Source organism: Pteropus vampyrus, unplaced genomic scaffold (genome assembly GCF_000151845.1).
Source record: "Pteropus vampyrus isolate Shadow unplaced genomic scaffold, Pvam_2.0 Scaffold69, whole genome shotgun sequence".
In the NCBI taxonomy this organism is placed as follows: Eukaryota; Metazoa; Chordata; class Mammalia; order Chiroptera; family Pteropodidae; genus Pteropus; species Pteropus vampyrus.
In genome coordinates, this window is record NW_011888850.1 from 4,128,592 (window position 1) to 4,146,753 (window position 18,162).

The 18,162-nt window shown below is 56.2% G+C and overlaps 2 protein-coding genes and 1 long non-coding RNA gene across 3 annotated transcripts; 1 reads left to right on the forward strand and 2 right to left on the reverse strand.

The window, feature by feature from the left end:
* Nucleotides 1-3,517: 3,517 nt before the first annotated feature.
* HOXA7 (homeobox A7) lies at nucleotides 3,518-7,792 on the reverse strand. Its single transcript, XM_011361692.2, has 3 exons — nucleotides 7,696-7,792; nucleotides 6,032-7,135; nucleotides 3,518-5,044 (listed from the first exon to the last, which is right to left on the reverse strand). The coding sequence occupies exons 2-3, from the start codon at nucleotides 6,408-6,410 to the stop codon at nucleotides 4,725-4,727; spliced, it is 699 nt and encodes a 232-aa protein (XP_011359994.1). The 5' UTR covers nucleotides 6,411-7,135; nucleotides 7,696-7,792; the 3' UTR covers nucleotides 3,518-4,724.
* Nucleotides 7,793-7,959: 167 nt separating this feature from the next.
* LOC111740866 lies at nucleotides 7,960-9,895 on the forward strand. Its single transcript, XR_002780789.1, has 2 exons — nucleotides 7,960-8,098; nucleotides 8,297-9,895. It is a non-coding gene; the product is annotated as an uncharacterized LOC111740866 (long non-coding RNA).
* Nucleotides 9,896-12,218: 2,323 nt separating this feature from the next.
* On the reverse strand, nucleotides 12,219-17,716 carry HOXA9 (homeobox A9). The gene is made up of 2 exons (XM_011361697.2): nucleotides 14,706-17,716; nucleotides 12,219-13,635 (listed from the first exon to the last, which is right to left on the reverse strand). Exons 1-2 carry the CDS (start codon nucleotides 15,283-15,285, stop codon nucleotides 13,397-13,399), a joined length of 819 nt encoding a protein of 272 aa, XP_011359999.1. The 5' UTR covers nucleotides 15,286-17,716; the 3' UTR covers nucleotides 12,219-13,396.
* Between the last annotated feature and the right edge of the window lie 446 nt (nucleotides 17,717-18,162).

An 18,162-nucleotide genomic window follows, 5' to 3' on the forward strand; every position in this document is an offset into this window, starting at 1 on the left:
ACAGAGACAGAGGCACTCAGGCAAGAATAGGAGCCCCAGACCCTGGACGGATCCTTTCCTGGGATGGTGAGAACGGCCACCAGGGCTCTCTCTTCTTGGTCAAAGCCACGCAGAAAGTCCACTTACCTTTCAGCAGCTCTTCAAGGGGTACTGGATGGCGAGCAGGGCCCCACAATCTGCCCTTTCCCTGGGCTGCCCACTGAGCTCCTCGACTTCTGCCAGGCTGGAAGGCGGCCCGCCAGTGTGGGGGGACCTTGAAGGCCACCTCATCTGCCCGGATCTCTAGCCCAGGCCAGAGCCCACAGCACACAGGTGCGGCCTCTGCCTGTCACCAGCCCTCGCCTGGAGCCAAAGCCCGCCTTCCTTGCCATAGCCAATCTTCCTCAAGGCCAGCCAGGCCTGCAGGCCTCAGGACTACGAGTGGTCTCTTTGATTTCAAAATCCCAAAGCCGCGCGTTCCCCGAACCAGCGTGCGCCCCCAGGGCGCCTTGGGACGCGCAGTTTGGACAGAAGCAGCCATGATGTGCCAGGCGGCCTGTGCAACCAGTCTCCATGGTGCTGGTGGGGAGGGGGAACCCGAGTCTAGTCGGGCGTCCAGCTCCTGTCAGGTGGCCAAGGCGGGGGAGGTTCCGAGCCAGTCAGGCCCTGGGAGACCGCCCCTCAGGTCCTCCCTCGCCCCCCTCTCCTCGGCCTTCTTGGGAATCTCTGAGGGGCCCGCGCAGCAGTCGCGCCAGGCTGCAGGACGCGGAGCTGCGGCTGGCGTCGTCCCGGCGACGGCCACAGCGTGGCAGCAGCGAGCGCCCGGCACGGTCGCAATAAATAATTTGCCCACGGCAGCCGCAGTCAGGCCGCCCGCCGCCCTGCGATGCAAATGCGCCGCTTTATCCCCTCGGAGCGCACCCACAGCGCTCGCGGGCGTTCCAAACCTCCACAGCCCCTTTTAATTATCGAATGCACACCAAAAGTATTATCTGAAGGTGAGAAAACAACAACAACCAAAGCCAAAACACAAAAAGAACTCGAGCCCAGAAGCTCAGGGTGGTTTCTGGTCGCTGTCCCAGGAAGCTCCCGGGCAAATCTGGCCTAGAGGCACTCAGGCCAAACTGTGGGCTGTGGAGACAGCGCCCGCGGGCCCCTCCGCGCTTCCACCCAAGCGGCTCCACAGTCCTCTCGCCGCTCGCAGAAGGTGGGCGCGCGGTCTCCAGCCAGCTGCGCCGAGGGGAGGGTCCCCCTATCGCCCAGACTCGGTTTGAGTCCTCCCTTCAACCTTAGCTACCCGGCCCCTGCCTCTGGCAATAACACCGCTCCATCCTCTGCACCAAAACTTCCCGCTAAGCAACACCCAGACAATTAACCCCATCCTCTCCTTCAACACAGAATTCCACTCGCGCACCCCTTCCCTCTCCCCGCGCTTCTGACACCTCTCTCATCGGAAAACCTCGTGGAGGGAAGCAGGCCATCAACAGAGGACTCTGGCTGAATTAGTAAGTTTTTGGTTATCCCCCCACCCCCGCCTCCTTAATTCTGCCTTTCTCTCCGGAAATAAATTCCCACGGAATAGAAGGTGCTGTGTTGATGCCATAAAACGCCTGTCGATTAATTCGCTTTGCCCTCACCTCTTCCCACCTTACCACGTCGGGAACTGTCCCCAGTTGTTGGAGGATTCAGCCGAACCAACTGGTCATGAATGGGGCAAAAAAAAATCCAAACCCGAGAAGCTGGCGGGAACGCAGGGTGCAAGGGCACTTCCTCTGGGGCTTGGGCAGGTCGCTGGGAGGACGGGGAGACCTCAGTGCCCCTGCCCCGTGCCAGGGCGCAGTGCCACGGGGAAGGAAGGCGGGCATTCTCTGCCACGGTGAGCCAGGGAGAGGAGGAGGAGAGAGTGAGTGTGTGAGTGTGTGTGTGTGTGTGTGTGTGTGTGTGTTTGTGCGCGCGCGCGTGTGTGCGCGCGGGGGGGGGGCACGAGTAGTGTGTGATGGGAGCGAATGTGAACGGGTGAGTGGGGGTGACAGGGAGGATGCCCCTCTTCAAAGCCGGCCTGGGTGCCCTCTCCCACCGCCGCGCCGCCGACTGCCATCTCACCACCTTTGCTCCTGTCTCCCCCCCCACCCCCATGTCTCACCTTCAGATGGCGGCTCCCAGAAGCTCCTGCTCCTCTGACAGCTGTCGCTTGGGCAGCCCGGGGAGACGAATTGTCCTCCCTCCTGGTGCCAGAGGACGCAGGAAATTAGCCAGGTTGCGAGTTGCAAAGCGGCCGCCTTGGCGCGGGGAACTCGGCGCACCCCACCTCCAGCGGGAGCGGCTGGGCCGGGCCGGCCCGAGGCCTCGTCTCGCTCGCCATCGCCGGACAAAGCGCAGCCGAGCCAGGGTGGAAGGCAGAGCTCCGAAGCAGGCAGGACTGTGCAGAGCAAAAGAATGCGGCTCTATTCTCGCAAGGGAAATTATAAAAAAGTTCATGTTCACGGTTCCCATCCACATGACCGACAGCGGCCAATGGAAGGGCTGAACAACTCATAAAGTTGTATTGCAAAGTTGTAAATTTTCATAAACAACAACGGATTTATGACCCTTTCCCCATCTCTAAGAGGAGGCAGCTCTTACACCGGCGCCATCTTACCACGGAGGCCGCCCCGACTTGGGGCCGCAGGTTTTACAGACCCAGTTGGGCTGTGTTTTATTAAAAGAGCAAGAAGAAGTGAACCCAGCCCTGGCAGGAGACTGGAGTCGAGGTCCTCGCCTGCCGAGCTCAAGCTGTTCCGCGCTGTCCCCACCTCCCTTTGCCCCTTTCCCAGCCCCTTCCCCGCACCCAGACGCCCCCGCCAAGGCTTGCAGCCCGGGTCTGCGGGCCCCTGCCCCTTCTCCCGCCCCTCAGCTGCAGAGCTGGGCCCTGGGGCTCTCTCACTTATCCTGAATGGGGGGAGGGGGAGGGGCTGCGTCAGAGGCCCGGATTTTCACCTCCTAGCCAGGCGCCAGGTTCAGGGCTCACGGAGAATTCGGGATCGGTCTCAGGTTGATACCCCTTTGCAAACCCACCCCACGGCCTTAGAGGAAAGAGCAGTTTTTGGATTTCATGGAAGGTTTTAGGAAGGTTCATGGAATATAATGTATCCATCAAAGATTCCGTTTTCAAGGGATTTGGAAGATGTTTGTGCACACACACACACAAAATTCACACAGAAATGCACATATACAATTTTGGCACACAGAAACACATACATTCAATTATGGACACAGAAATACAATTATGGATTCATGTAAAAAATGCACACAAATGTACACCGAAATACACGTACAAAAAAAGGTACACAAACCTATACAAATCCACACATTAAAAATCTACATAAAAAGAGACACAACATGCATACACACCAATTCATGGACACCCAACACTTGGATCCTATGTGTCCTTCTACATTTGCTTCCCTACAGCGTCTTCCCACACACACACAGAGCCAGGGCTTGCTCTCCAGCCATGCTCACCCTCTCCCCCAGGTTCCCCAAGATAAAGTAGTCTACGTTTCTTTGTCACCAAGCATCTTTATTTTTCTGTTACATAAAACATGGTTGGAGGGGCAAGATGGGAAGCATACGTTCCTGGAACCCCAGGCTAGAGCCGAGAAGGATGAGGGGGACACAGGACAACACAGGAGATGAAGGGCACTGAGGAGGACATAGACGGTCCCCACCAGCTATGGAGTTAGCTCAAGACAACACACCATGCTACAAAGTCACACCATTAACACATCCTTCCCAAGTCAAGACATTGCCTTACAAATGAGCTCCAAGACTATATAAATGACAAAAAAAAAAAATCTTGTTCAAATATACAATATTTGCTATTGTAGGAAAAGTCAGGGTGTACATATTCAACATGGCTGGGCAGTAGGACACAGGGTCCGGGGAGGGAGCAGGGGAGCTGAGAGCATCTCTGCAGTCCTACTAAGCAGACGCTAACTCGAGAGATCTGAAGCTAGCTGGGAATGCTCCCCTCCAGAAGTAGGGGGTAATGGGCCTGAACTTGGGGTACCCAGGCCAGAGGAGGAGGGATTCTGGGTTGTAGCACTTAGAATGCTTTGGAATAAATATATTATTTTTCAATTTAAATAGAAGCCAATGCCCTGGTCCCCGGACCTCAGCACCTTCTCAGCGCAGCCTCAGGGACTCCAAAGGCTGCCAGCTGCAAGCAGCAGGGGCCTGGCCTGGGAGGGGCTGGCACTAGGTAGCAGACGAGCCAGCAAGCATAAAATAGGTAGTTTGGGACAAGTAGGTAGTACTGAGAGAGTCAGGTCCTTGACATTATGGGGGAGGTGCTGGGTATACCAGTGTTGGGACAGGTCTGGGCTTCCTGGGAGTGGAGGCCCGCTGGGGCTGGGCCCATAGGTAGTTTGGGGGTGCCTCTCTCTGAGGCCTGTGCTAGGTAGTATTTTAGCCATGCCAGCACAGAGCCAGCCGGCCTTGGGTTGAGGGGGTGTGTCTTCTGGGGGTCCTCAGAGGCAGAGGGGATCCCCAAGGGGGCTCAGTCTAATGGCTGCTCAGTCCAGGAAAGTTGGGAGCTGGAGTGGGTAAAGGGGTAGATGGGGTACAGGTGGGGTACTGGGTTTGTTTGTTTGTTTGTTTGTTTTACATTTTCTTTTTATTTTTTTCCACTTTTGTAAATAAAATCGATGAGTCTCTAAAGACGCTTTCCCGACTGTCTGGTGCAGCCAAGGGCCCAGCTCGGCCCCTCATTCCTCGTCATCGTCGTCGTCTTCTTCATCGTCTTCTTCCTCGTCGGCCTTGTCAGCGGCAGCGACAGTCGCTGTGGTGGCCGGCACGGCGCCCTCGGGGACTGCGGTGGCGGCCGGACCCTCCTCCTTATGTTCTTTCTTCCACTTCATGCGGCGGTTCTGGAACCAGATCTTGATCTGGCGCTCGGTGAGGCAGAGCGCGTGGGCGATCTCGATGCGGCGGCGCCGGGTCAGGTAGCGGTTGAAGTGGAACTCCTTCTCCAGCTCCAGCGTCTGGTAGCGCGTGTAGGTCTGGCGGCCCCGCTTCCTGTCGGGCCCTGCAAGCAGACATATGGACACACAGACACGCGGACAGACAAGCCGACAGGGACATAGACAGGATGGCGCGTTAGCCAGACCGCGGTGCCAGAGCTCGCACCTTCCTCCCGGCCCTGACCCGGCTCGAATCCCCCTCCACCCCGCGCCCCGGGACTGATCTGGAGGAGGAGCGGGAATGGTAGAGGAAGACCCCCAACTGCGGTGCCAGACGCGCAGGCAGCTCCGTGAGGAGGGAAGGCGCAGAATACCAACTTTACAACCGCCCTTTCCAGCCGGCTAGGTTTCCACAATGTCCTGCTTCCCCTTGACAAAGGGAAATTGTAAATATAGAGTGTGGGCAAGTGGGAGACGCTGCGCTTTTGCCATTCAAAGACGAGCCGAGCCGTTTCCCCGCCTGGCTAGGCAAGTGTTCGACCCTCTGACGGCCCGCACCCCAGGGGCGCCTTCCCTCCCCAGCAGCCAGCGCCCCATCTGCGGACCTTCTTAGAGCGCTCCGACCCCTGTTCCCGCTCCTGCTGTCCACCCCAGCCTTTAAATGGCCCCTGGCACAGGGGCTTGTGACGGGCCCTGAAGGGTTAGGCTCTCCCTGCTTTTGAGAAAGAAGAGCCAGGCTGAAAGGAAAAGGAGGAGGGAGGGAGAGAGAAGAAAGGGAGCGAGGAAGAGAGAGAGAGAGAGAGAGAGAGAGAGAGAATAGAGAACAAACAAACTTAATGTTAAAAATTCCAAGGCAAATGGAGTTAAATAAATTTACGAGGATTGAACCCATTAATTGGGCCATAAAAAGTTTTATGAGCCTCATTTACATACAATGCTATGGGCTCTCCACGCTATGGCGCCTCGGCTCTAATTAAAACCAGAAAGGCAGCGCCGCCAGGAGTCAAGGGGCCGCCGGCTTGCCGCCTGGCTCCCCGCGCCTAGCTGCGAAGCCCCACGCTCCCCGCTCCCAGCCCGCCCGCCCACCCGGCCCGTCTGGCGGCGGCGCCTACCTGAAGACCGCATCCAGGGGTAGATGCGGAAATTAGCTTCAGCCGGACCGTGCAGCGCGCCTTCGTCCACCTTGTCGCAGGCGCCTTTGGCGAGGTCACTGCAGAGCCCGGGGATGTTTTGGTCGTAGGAGGCGCAGGGCAGGTTGCCGTAGGCGTCGGCGCCCAGGCCGTAGCCGGACGCGAAGGGGCTTTGATAGAGGGGGCTGTTGACATTGTACAAGCCCGGTACGGTCGAAGCGAAGGCGCCGGCGCCCGCCCCGTAGCCGCTTCTCTGCGAGTTGGGCGCAAAGGAGCAAGAAGTCGGCTCGGCATTTTGGAACAGAGAAGCCCCCGCCGTATATTTGCTAAAAAGCGCGTTCACATAATACGAAGAACTCATAATTTTGACCTGTGATTTGTTGTCCGGCAGCTTTCAGTGTCGGTTTTACGAGGTAGCGTGATATATGATAACATTACACCCCCAGATTTACACCAAACCCCATTTTCTTTTGGACGGAGCTCGCCGCAGCACGTGACCACCCACATGACCGCCTCCGCCAATCTCAGCAGCCCTCACAGGTGGTCTCTCTCCGCGGGGCCCGCGGCAGCCTAGAATGGAAGGGGAAGAGGCTCAAATGTGTCCAACGAATCTGTCCGCGGCGGGCTGGCCAGGCGCGTCCTGCGGGAGAAGGACCCCAGGTTCTGGGGAAGCGCTCAGCCCGCCGCCAACCTGGACGCCTGGCCTGCAGAGGCCGCGCGGTGCTGGCCGGCACAGTCTGTTCTTGCCTATTACCGAACCCTGGACCAAAGCCTGCGGGTCCTCCCTGCCCTCTTCTGCCCACTGACCCAGCCCAGGGAAGGTCTCCGCGCTGCCTGCAATCGCGCGCCTCACGGTGGCCCAGTGGGCAAGTCCCTGCTCTGGGTAGATCAACTCTTTGCCCGCGTTTCCTCCCGCCCGGGTCCGGTGGGAGATGGGCCCACTTAGACGCCCATCCAGATGGGGCCGACGCAGCGTCGCTTCCAGCTGCAGCGAGAACGCCACAGCAAACTGGAACCATGTGGTTCGAATAAAGTCAAGGTCTTCGGGCTTCCTTTCCTTAATCAGTGGCGCACTGTTTATCCGCCCTAAAGGAAGCAGTGAAATATTTATCTATTAATGAGCCTCATTTGCCAACAGATTTATTAACGTGAGATTCCCTTCCCTCCTCCTGGACACCGCTGGCCCCTGAAATTCTATGCTTTCGCTCCTGAGCACTTGACTGGCCTCTGGCAGACCGAGAAATGGCTGGACACTCTTTTGTCCCCCTGGCAACCTTTGAGTCTCCCTAGCTGAAGGGGAACCAAGTCTCATTCCCCGAGCTGGGAGGAACCTCAGGCCCTGCACCTTGCCAGGTACCCCTGGTGTCCTGAGGTTTCTTGTAACCTTCACTCCTGCCATCCCTGGACCTCTGCAGCTTCTCGTGGTCCTGAGTGCTGGGGAGCAATACATGCTTTACAGACAGTTTTGGGGGGGGCCGGTGCCTAGGGACTGCAGCCCACTCTGGATTTCCATTTCTTTTCGAGGCCCCCTCCCTAAAAGCCACCCAGCTCTGGTGGCTTCACCTTTCCAAGCACTAGCTCGCAGAGAGTAGAGCGCATAATAGTCTCCCTCCCTCCCATCCTGGCCCCCAACTCTTAGAGCCTACCTTCCCCTGCGCAGGGTTGGAACACCCAAAGCCCCTGAGGCCCACTGCTCCCTGGAGGGTGATGGGACGAAGCCTTCCCCTAAAGCCTCATAAACTGCCCAGGCCCCACTAGAAGCCTGGCAGCCAGGTCAGTATATCTTTTACTGCTCAGCTCGATTGCACACCATAAACCCGACCTCACAATGGAATTGCCCCGGAAATTCTCCTCTAAATTATAGAGTTTGGTTCCTCGTGTACAAAGCACTTCCCATCACTTTCAGAAGGTCCAGGCCGCCCCGGTTCACCGCACCCTCTGGGGGGGGGGGTCCTAAAAGCACAAAAGGCAACGGCGGGAGAGATTAAACCCGGATGCAACGGAGCCCCAGCTCTGGCCTAGTGGACGGCCCAGGGCGTGGACCGGGAGGTGGGGGCTGTCGGGGCAGGTGGGGCCAGGGTGGTGTCCCCTGGAGGTACAGCAGCCATGGGGGGCGCAATATCCGGGATGCCCTTTATGGTGGATCAGGATGATAGCTGTTTTGGTTGAGGAATGCGGGGGCAGGGGAGGGAAGCGAAAAGAGAAGGGAAAAAAACAAATATTCTAAATATTATCACTTTCGGGCAGGAAATAGTAACCTAAGAAAGTTAAAGGAAGACGGAACAAACAAGAAGGGGGCTAGGAGATCAAAGAAGAGGAATGAGACAGCGTTAGACCAATAAATTGTTCCCCGAGTGACACGAAGCAAGGTGCAAAGAGGAAGACCCCGGCCCGCCGCTGCCGCCGTCTGTCTGGACTCGGGTGGCTGGAGCGGCCGATGGCGATGGCGTTTAAAGTAGAACCTGCCCTGAGTGAGGCGACCCGACAGACCGCTTTCAGGGAGCGATTTCGAGGAGCGCGGGAAGGAACTCGGTCCGGGCCAAAAACGCTGAGAGTCCGCGCCACAGCCCGTCACTGCCGGGTTTTGTCTCCCGCAAGTCGGAGTGATCCAAGCAGGACGCGCTGCCCCTCAACCTGGGCCGAGGAGGATCCAGATACGGCTCGCAAGGCCTCGGCCTCTCTGGACGCGAGTCCCCCGGGCGCCGAAAGCTCTCTTTCGTTTCTGGGTTTCTCTCTCTCCTCCTGCCTTCTGTAGCAGGGTTTTAAAACGAGAAGGCCAAAGTCAGGCTTTCAGTAAGGCCTCTTTAATCGCGTGTTCTTAAGCCATTGCTTTCCTACTTATTTGGTTGAAAAGACACAAATGCACTAGGTTATATATGATATCATTTACAGAAATACTCGTTGACGCTTAGCCTGGAGCCGGCACATTGAGGCGGGGTTCTCATCTGCCCAGCTGTCTTTAAAGACAACGTTCACTGCTTTCCTGGGTCTGGTTTCCTACCTACCAAGCATAATGTGTTCCCCCTGCTTCATGGTACCAACTAGTGCTCAAAATGTAAATCCAGCTAGGAATGTAAACCCAGGTCTCAGGGCAGCGGAGGGAGGCTGCCAGGAGTCCGGCGGCTGGCGGCTGGCTTCTCTCAACGTGCCCGCCGGTGCCCCTCGCACGACCTGCGCGTCGGTTCTCCATCCGTGAGCAGTCTTTGGTCGGGGTGCCGGGACAAACCACCAACAACGAGTTCAGAGGAGCTCGGGCTGGCTCAGGGTGTTGTCTGGGCGGCGTGCGGGGAAGCGGGTCCCAGGCTGCCGCGCAGAGAGAACCGCCTCCCGGCCGCCCGCAGGCCAAGGGCAAGCGAGGCCCCGCCTCGCGGCCCGTGAAGCCTCTGAGATCCCGGCCGGCCTGTACCTACCTGAGGCCTCCGCGACCTGCGGAGAGAAGCAGTAGCCACCGATCTGCTCCTTTGCCATTTATTCGTAGTTACATAAACCGAGCTTTCTATCTGCCGCTTGGATACGTGGCTACGGACGGCTCTCAGGAAGCTATAAAGCCCTTCTGACAATCAGAAGCTGTGAAATGTTGTGTACTATGTAAGGAAATATAACGAAGGCGTATGTCTGTAATAGCAACGTGTTTATATAAACAGAAAAAAGGAGGAGAGAGAGAGAGAGAGAGAGAGAGAGAGAGAGAGAGAGATCGATCCGAGAGAGATGTCAGCCAAAATCCAGTCCCCAGTTTTACAGCGTGTACAGCATGGAGATGCAGGTTGTAAACATTTTGTGGGCTTGGCAGAGACTATTACAACCCAAATAAATGCCTCGCGTGGAGTATTCACGGGGCTCCGCGGTGCTTCGAAGGGTTCTGTTCGCTTTTGCGTTTTCCCTCTGAAACCATTCTGCACCTGGGGCTGATCCTCGCACCGCACTCAGGGAGCCTCCTGGAAGGCTCCGGGGCGTGTTCCCCGCCCAGGGTCGAGGATAGGCTGTGCCTGGGTTGGGGTCCCCTCCCTCCTCCTGGCTTCCTGAGCAGGGGACGGCAGAATACCTCGGGACCGCCACGGCCGAGGAAATTCAGCGGCGAGAGAAAGCAGGACAACTTTCACGACGTGACCTCTTATCCCTCAACTAGAATGTTATATTAAGTATCACACTTATTTTAAAATAACTAAAGCATTTCCTAGTCTGCCCCCAAGGATCCCCCATCCCAAGCAACTCAGCCACCAGACCCACACTAGACAGTCATCAGGAATGTCTTTACTACGCCGGGTTTTCAGCCACCTGATTTCGTCACGTATTCAAGGTGGCCGAGTCCCGGGGTTCTGGCTCGCCTGCGGGTGCTGGCTCTTCGGACCCTGTATCAGGGCACAGCCTTTGGGGATCTCCCAGGACAAGGAAGGACCCTTGGCCAAGGTGTGAGCCCTCTGCACACTCTCCGGGGGTGGGGATGGGGGTCACCAGGTCCTAGGACTGTAGGCCTTAGTCCTTGTGTCTGTCCGCAGGTTAACCGGGTTCTCCGAGCTTCATGCTGCCCCGAGGCTTATCCGGGGCTGGGCACGGTGACCGCCGCGCCTGGGGCTGCCGTTCCGCAGCGCTAGGCCCCCGGAATAGGGTAGAGGGGAACCGGAGGGTGCAGGTCACGAGAGCCCCCGCCCTGCTTCCTTGTTTCCTAGCGAAGCTTGCATCCCAGCGTGAGCAGCACGAACCATACACCACCGCTGTTCACTCAAATCTGTCTCCCATTCCAGTAAGGCTCGCGTCAAGTCGACATCTTAGGAACTTCCAGGGTCGCGGCGGCGGGAGATGGCGGCGCGGGCGCCTCTTGCGTGGAGCCATACTGCCATCTTCTGGCCGAATGTTGGCACTGCAGCGCCAGCAACCGGCCTGAACTTCGTCCGCAGCCGCATTAGACCCGGCGCCTCACTCGCGAAAGCCCGCGAGGGCCGGGTCCCCGGGGGGTCTGCGTGGAGCCCGGATCTACGCTGGGGAAAGAGTAGTGCCCATAAAAGAGAGCTGTTTCCGCAGCCGCATTATCGGCAGCAGACAGAGCAAACAAATGAAAGGGCTTTGGTGGAAAATCTTAATTGAGGCTGGACAGTTGTAAACTCATTAAGGGCCGAATTCCAGACAGTTCGCAGACCCGGCCTTTATGGCACACCCTTACTGCCCATTCTTTGAAGTTCCTTCTGTCTGCAACAACAGAGGGCGTCTCAACCTGGCGGCGGGGTGGGGGTAGGGGTGCGAAGGGATGTCCCATCCCCCCTGCGCCCTGGTTCCCTTTTTACGTGTCCAACTACAGATACCGTTGCAGAAGTCGCAGGGGGCAGGGGATGGGGGCGGGGGAAGGGCGAGAAAAGAAAAGGGGGAGATGAGGTTGAACCTTCCAGCCCCATCTACAAGGCTCTAGGGACTCCGAGGTAGTGGCGGTTCCCTCCCGCAGCCCTTTACACCCCATAAACGGTAACAGCCCTCATTTTCTTTTATGATGCTTTGGGCTCCTTCTTTGCCTGGGCCCTGCCTCTGCCGGGACTTGTGCTCAGAGAGGGGCGCGCAGACCAGGGCTCAGAATTCCCCGGGCCAGCCAGCCAAGATATGGGGATGCGGGGGCACAGGCCTTCAGTTCCCCGAGAGCCCCAAATGTCTGTCCCGGAGCCAAGTTGGAGCGATCGGACTCCTGTTTCCCTCCTTGAAGACTCCTTAGGAGGCAGCCACTCGGCTCTTGGTCCTACTGCCCCCCACCTGCCCACCCCGACTGCCAGGGAAGGCCCAGCAGTCTCCTCAGATCTGGGTTTGGGAAATTTCTTGGGGCCCCAGGATGAAAGAGGGACCTGTCATTGTTACTGGCCGGTGATACCCGAGACCCCAGCCCAGCTCTTCAGAGGCCCCCCGACCGCCCCACAAATGGACACAAAGCCTGGAGCCTGGCCTCGCGCTGCCTGGTGTTCCCCAGCTTTCCTCCGCTGCTCGCGCGGCCAGGCAGCGGGCCTGGAGGGGAGCGCTCAGGCCCGCCCGCGGCTGGCTGCAGTAGGTTCCAGCTTCCCAAAGCCCACAGAGCAAAATCGAGGTTCTGTCCTCTTTCAGCCGAGCCGAGCCCCTACCCAGAGACTACCCAGGTTCCCCGTCCCAGGAGAAGGTACAAAGAACTGACCCGCAACATAAAAAATATATAGATAGATAGAAAAGAATCAATATATTTTATTTAACAAAAAGTTAAATATCATCTCAACACAATTTGGTCAGTAGGCCTTGAGGTAACTATTGCAAAATATACAGTGTGTGCTCAGCCCAGTGGAAACCCCAGATTCACCAAGAATACAAATCTACAGTAGCCCAATGGCGGTTTCATAGTGTATAATTTATTATCAATAAAATTAACTCCATTACAATAAGCATTCATTTTCCCCCGGTTAAAATTAAACGTAAACCATAGGTAGTAACCTTCTGCACATACGTATAGCTCCAAATATCCTCATGGTTTGTCTGGTGCAAAAACAATATTCAAGCTGGTCTGATTGCTCTTTCCTTTAATATGTGGTTTATATATACAATCGATAAGACAGGTTGATAGCGCATGTAGAAACTAAAATGCCTGATTTTCAGAAGTGGAGAAAATCATGAATCTATGCATCCTAGAGAATCTTTTCTTTAAAACAAAACAAAACAAAAGTATTTCACTGGGAATTCCTTACAGCTAATTTACAATCAAAGGTTAACAGCCTAGTTATACAGAAGACATATTCCACTACAGAGCTATACCCTATGCAACTGTTTTCCTCCTCATAAACAACCTGAGTTCAAATTGAATTCTAGCTTTCACAATCACAACGGGTGCTTCACCCAACACAGAAGTTTGAGTCACAAAACATAATTACCACAATAAAACACAGTGTTCAAGTATCTGGGCAGATCGCTCTGCCTCACAAAGAGAAAATTAAATTAACTACACAGACTAAAAACTATACAGCCTGCAGTCAACAGTTGTGCATTATAAAAAAAGGTAGTTTTTTTTTTTTGTTTGTTTGTTTTAAGTCAGGAACAGGTAGATTTTATAAAATATGTACAAGCTAGCACACGCAGCCATCCGCGCTAATGCCCCTTCTTTTTCTTTCTTCCTCTTCTTCTTCTTCTTTTTTTTTTTTTTTCCTATAGAAAATGGAAAGCTTACAATACCTCCTTCATCAAAGTGGCAGGCCAAGGAGCCAGCCTGAGAAGGGTGTGCCAGGGAGAGATGAGGCCGGGAGTGTAGAGCCGCTCTGTGAGGGGTGCTGGAGGCTCGGGTGCGAGGGGATGGGAGAAGGGGGTGGGCAGTCCTTTCTCTCTCTAGCTCTGTTTTCTAAACGAACTCCAGTGGCATCACTCATCCTTTGCTCGGTCCTTGTTGATTTTCTTCATTTTCATCCTGCGGTTCTGGAACCAGATCTTGACCTGCCTTTCGGTGAGGTTGAGCAGTCGGGCCACCTCGTACCTGCGGTCCCTGGTGAGGTACATGTTGAACAGAAACTCTTTCTCCAGTTCCAGCGTTTGGTGTTTCGTATAGGGGCAGCGCTTCTTCCGCGTGGAGCGCGCATGAAGCCAGTTGGCCGCAGGGTTGTCTGCGGGAGAGAGAAATGGGGTTTAAAAGGAGAAGTACACCCCCCTCCTCCTCTGGGGGCTAAGGAACCTCCTAGGGTCTTCGGCCAAAGTGCAGGACGCTGCTGAATTGGTTAGGGAAGGCGGCAGAGGCTCGGACACAATGGACCCCCGGCAGACAGACGCAGGGACGGTCACTCACAATTGCACGCAGGAGAAGCGCAGCCCCGCTGCTCTCGGAGGCCCTCCTCTCCCCTCCTCTGCCCTCCTCTGCCCTCCTCTCCCCTCCTCTCCCCTCCTCTGTCTTACTGTCCTTTCCTCTCCTTTCCCGCTCTCCACACTCCGAGTGATGAAATTTGGAAAAAGATCTTTTGCCCTGCTGCCTTGTATTTGTGTAGTAAGGTTAATTTCCTTTTTATTCTCTCTCACTCACTCTGTCTTTCCTCCCCCTCCCCTTTCCTTCTATTCTCCCCCCCCCCCTCCTTATTTGACCTCCCTGGAAGGCCGTGGGAGCGGGGCAGGCCGTCACTGCGCCTCTAGGCACCCCAAGGCCATTGATCACTTCTCCAGTGTATTTGAATAATCTGGCATAGGGACCCTCGTGGCCTGGTCGCCTGCAGCCTCATCTAAGGCAGGATTTACGCCTCCACTGGCTGAAGGCAAGAAGTGGAGGGAATCGGCCGTCTTCTCCAGCGTCCTAGCTGCAGCTGACGCCGCTGCTCCCAGATAATCCAGCCGCACAAAAGACTCTGCCGCGCTGCTTTCGAAGAACGACTCAAAGTATCTCTGTCCTGGTCCTGGGCAGCCTGGGAGATGGGTGGCTGGTCTTGGCTCGGCCCGTAGCTCCCGCCCCGCCCCCTCTCTTGGTGGCGGCCGCCTCCCCTCCCCCCCGAGACCGGCGGGCCCGCTTGTCACAGCTCTGTGGACTTGGGACCCCATCTGAGGCGTCCCAAACAGCGACTTCTGACTCCCGGCCCCTGCTTAGGAGGCTTGCAGCGCAGGCGAAGGCAGGCTCAAAAGAAAGCTGGCAGGCCGGCAGATCCGGGTGGCCGGCGTGGAGGCGGCGGTGGGTCTGGAGGGAGGAGACACTTACTGGGATCGATGGGGGGCTTGTCTCCGCCGCTCTCATTCTCAGCATTGTTTTCGGAGAAGGCGCCTTCGCTGGGCTGTTTTTCTCTATCAACTGGAGGAGAACCACAAGCATAGTCAGTCAGGGACAAAGTGTGAGTGTCAAGCGTGGGACAGTCACCCCTTCTGGCCGACAGCGGTTCAGGTTTAATGCCATAAGGCCGGCTGGAGGGCAAGCCCGCGAAGGAGAGCGCGCCGGGCGCGGGCTCCAGCCAGGAGCGCATGTACCTGCCGTCCGGCGCCGCCGCCGCCACGGGCGCCTGTGAGTGCACATAGGGGTGGTGGTGATGGTGGTGATACACCGCGGCGGGCACCGCGTTGGCGCCCGCCGCGTGCACCGGGTTCCACGAGGCGCCGAACACCGCTGTCTTGGACTGGAAGCTGCACGGGCTGAAGTCGGGGTGCTCGGCCAGCGCCGCCGCCTGGCGCGGGGGCTGAGCCAGGGTCCCCGGAGGGTAGCGGCCGGCGCCCAGCTCGTCCGCGGCGTCGGCGCCCAGCAGGAACGAGTCCACATAGTAGTTGCCCAGGGCCCCGGTTGTGGCCATCGCCGAGCTCTGCGCCCGGCCGGCCGGCCCGACCCGCGGAAATTATGAAACTGCAGATTTCATGTAACAACTTGGTGGCACCAGGGGGGGAAGTACAGTCACCTAATAAGTTGCCGGCGCCCGCGCCCCCATTGGCCGCGCGCGTCACGTGTCCGCCCGGCAGAACAATAACGCGTAAATCACTCCGCACGCTATTAATGGCCCGGTGTTTTGCAGTCATAATTTTTATAGCAAAAGCCATATGTTTTTATGCAAAAGGATCGCGGCGCTCCACGATCGGGTTTGTTTTAATTGTGGCCAACGAAGATTAAAAGATCAAATCTGGCCTTGCCTCCGGACTCCCTCCCCTCCCACCGCCACCACCAGACACACACTTCTTAAGCGGACTATTTTATATCACAATTAATCACGCCATCAGCAAGGCGCGGGTCCCGCGTTCGAGTGCGGCTAGCGGAGCCCCTCACATAAAATTAGACAATAATTGAAGCCATAAAAAAGCAGCCAAATCGCATTCTCGCTCTACTGTATTTAAATCTATATTTATGATATTTCATAAGGAGTTATTGTTTCAGAAGCCACACAGGCTGGTGGGAAGTTGGGAACGACCAACAGATTCGTTTACCTCGCCGTGGCTCCCAGCTGTAAAAATTTACGAGGACTTGGAAAGGTTAAATTAGACTGTTGTGTTTGGTTGGCGAGCTCCCTGTAAATAATCCCTGCAGTCCCCAGAGATGAGAGTTTGCCCCGGGCCGGCCGCGAGAAGTCAAATTCAACGCAGTAGCAGTCCCATACTGAGCCGCCACCGCCCCTGCCCGAGCGCGCTGTGCAGAGACAGGCCGCCCACAGCACTCAGCCTCTGGAATCTACCCGACCAGATCGCAGGGTGCCCAGGGAGCTCCCACATTCGCCGCTGCTCCTCCAGCGAGCGCCCCACGAGAAGCGACCAGGAAAGCAGCGGCCAGCCATCTGTGAGCGGAGGGTTTGGGGGCTTGCTCGTGCTGCTCGTCAGGCCCCGACCGCGCACACGCGCGCCCAGCGCGCCCCGCTTAGCGTCAGCGGGAATCACAATCCCAGTCTTGGACGCAGCAAGCACCCCAGCCCTGTGCTCCGACCTCGAAAGCCCTAACGCTGAGCTCTACAAGCCTCATCGCACTCCCTGAATCCGAGCTTCAAAAAACAAACAAACACAAACAAAAACACGAGGCAGCACCGATGGAAGAAGAATTTGGCCTAAGAGACCCGGCGGCTCCAGTAGCTGGGAGGCCCGTACCGGAGCGGCTGGCCTCGGAGCCCAGTCTGAGTCCTTTCCTAACCACTGCCCTGCGCGCGCCCGCCTCGGTTACCCACGCGGCTCGCGGCTCAGCGGAGTTACAAGGCCCAACGTGAGGCGGCCGCAGCTCAAGTCCAGGGCCAGAAATTAAAACGGGGAGGGGCACGGGGCATTGACTTTAATCCTATTCCTTAGCTTGGCCAAACTGAGAAGGGTGTTTCTCACCCTTTAGAGCCTTTCAGGGGTAAATTAAAAGGCCTCGGCCTCTCCGTTAATTGGAAGGAAAAAAACCCACCCCAAATCCAAACAGAAAGCAGTGACTCCTCAAAACGGGGTAATTAAATTCACGTGTGAACACTATGCAAGAGTGTGTTTCTCATTAGCCCACTTCCCTGGCGGCGAGGACGGGCGGCCTCGGGCGCTTCCATCTCCTTTTTTGCCTTCACCCTCCCCAACAGTTCCAGTAACCTCCCCCCCCCAACCCCTGACACATCCCTATCCTGCACAGGGATCTTCACGTGCCAGGCTCTCCCTGATAGCAAGGCTGAGAAGCCGCGTGGAGACCAACCCGGTGCCCCTTTCTCAGCCCGCGCCGGAAGAGGGAAGTGGCGCACACAATGAACTCCGACGTGGCCGGTCCTGGCCGCCTCAGCCTCCTCCCCCCCCTAATATTTTTCCTTTCCCTCTAAATTCCTCCGCGTTATCCCCACCCCCACCGCTGCCAAAGGTGTCCCAAATATCCGGCAGTTTGCGGGGCCTCTGAGATTTTCATTAAGAAAAATTAATCCGGGAGGAAATTTTCTCCCCTAATGTAATTGTCTGCAAACGGGCAGGACGTACCTGATTGCCTTTTCCACTTTTTTTGTACCCAGAGAAGACACGAATTATTAATAGTAATATTTTAAATAAAAGACCGTTCCTTTAAATATCCCTAGCCTCCAAAATAGGACGGTTACTAAATAATTAGGAGACCTTGAGTGTTAAGTGGTCCTTACTGGTGCGTAGAAGGGAGCGGGAATCACAAAACAAAAAGTATCCCTCTTTAGCTCAGAGGTTTGGAAAGAGACTATTCAGGCGTTTGTATCTGCTTTTATTTTGGAAGTAAAAGGGATTTCGTGCGCATAAAGAAATAATAAATGGGCGTGATTACAAATTGCCTCTTCTCACCTGAGAGTTCTAAAACCTTGGCCTCCAGAACAAATCCAATACACAGGTCCTGAAAATAGCAGAGAAGAGTTGATGAAAATGTGGTGTGCGGGCCTTTCAGATCAGGAGACCAGGAGCTGAGAGGTGAAAACAGTTCCTGGGCCCAAAGCTGAGCTGGAAAGGGAAGAACTGCTCCGTGGGAATGAACCCGACGGCCTGAATGTGTGTGTGTTGGGGGCTAGGGAGGGATGGAGGTTGTTTTGGGTTCCCAGTAATAATGAGAATGGTCCGACTGTCTTCCAACAGTAGACTACAGTTTGGAACAAAGACCCAAGTTTGTATTCCGATGGTTCTGGACTTTAAAATTCCCTTCCCCTATTATTTGAAACAGGCTGGCTCTGGAAGTTCCCCTTCTCCAGCAATCGTCCGCACGAAGATGCCATATCTAACATACTCTGAAC

Coding starts and splice junctions, on each gene's coding strand:
- HOXA7 (XM_011361692.2), bottom strand. CDS start 6,410: ATGAGTTCTTCGTATTATGTGAACGCGCTTTTTAGCAAATATACGGCG. Junction 5,045..6,031: donor CCCCTGGATGCGGTCTTCAG/GTAGGCGCCGCC, acceptor GTCTGCTTGCAG/GGCCCGACAGGAAGCGGGGC.
- HOXA9 (XM_011361697.2), bottom strand. CDS start 15,285: ATGGCCACAACCGGGGCCCTGGGCAACTACTATGTGGACTCGTTCCTG. Junction 13,636..14,705: donor CAAGCCCCCCATCGATCCCA/GTAAGTGTCTCC, acceptor TCTCTCCCGCAG/ACAACCCTGCGGCCAACTGG.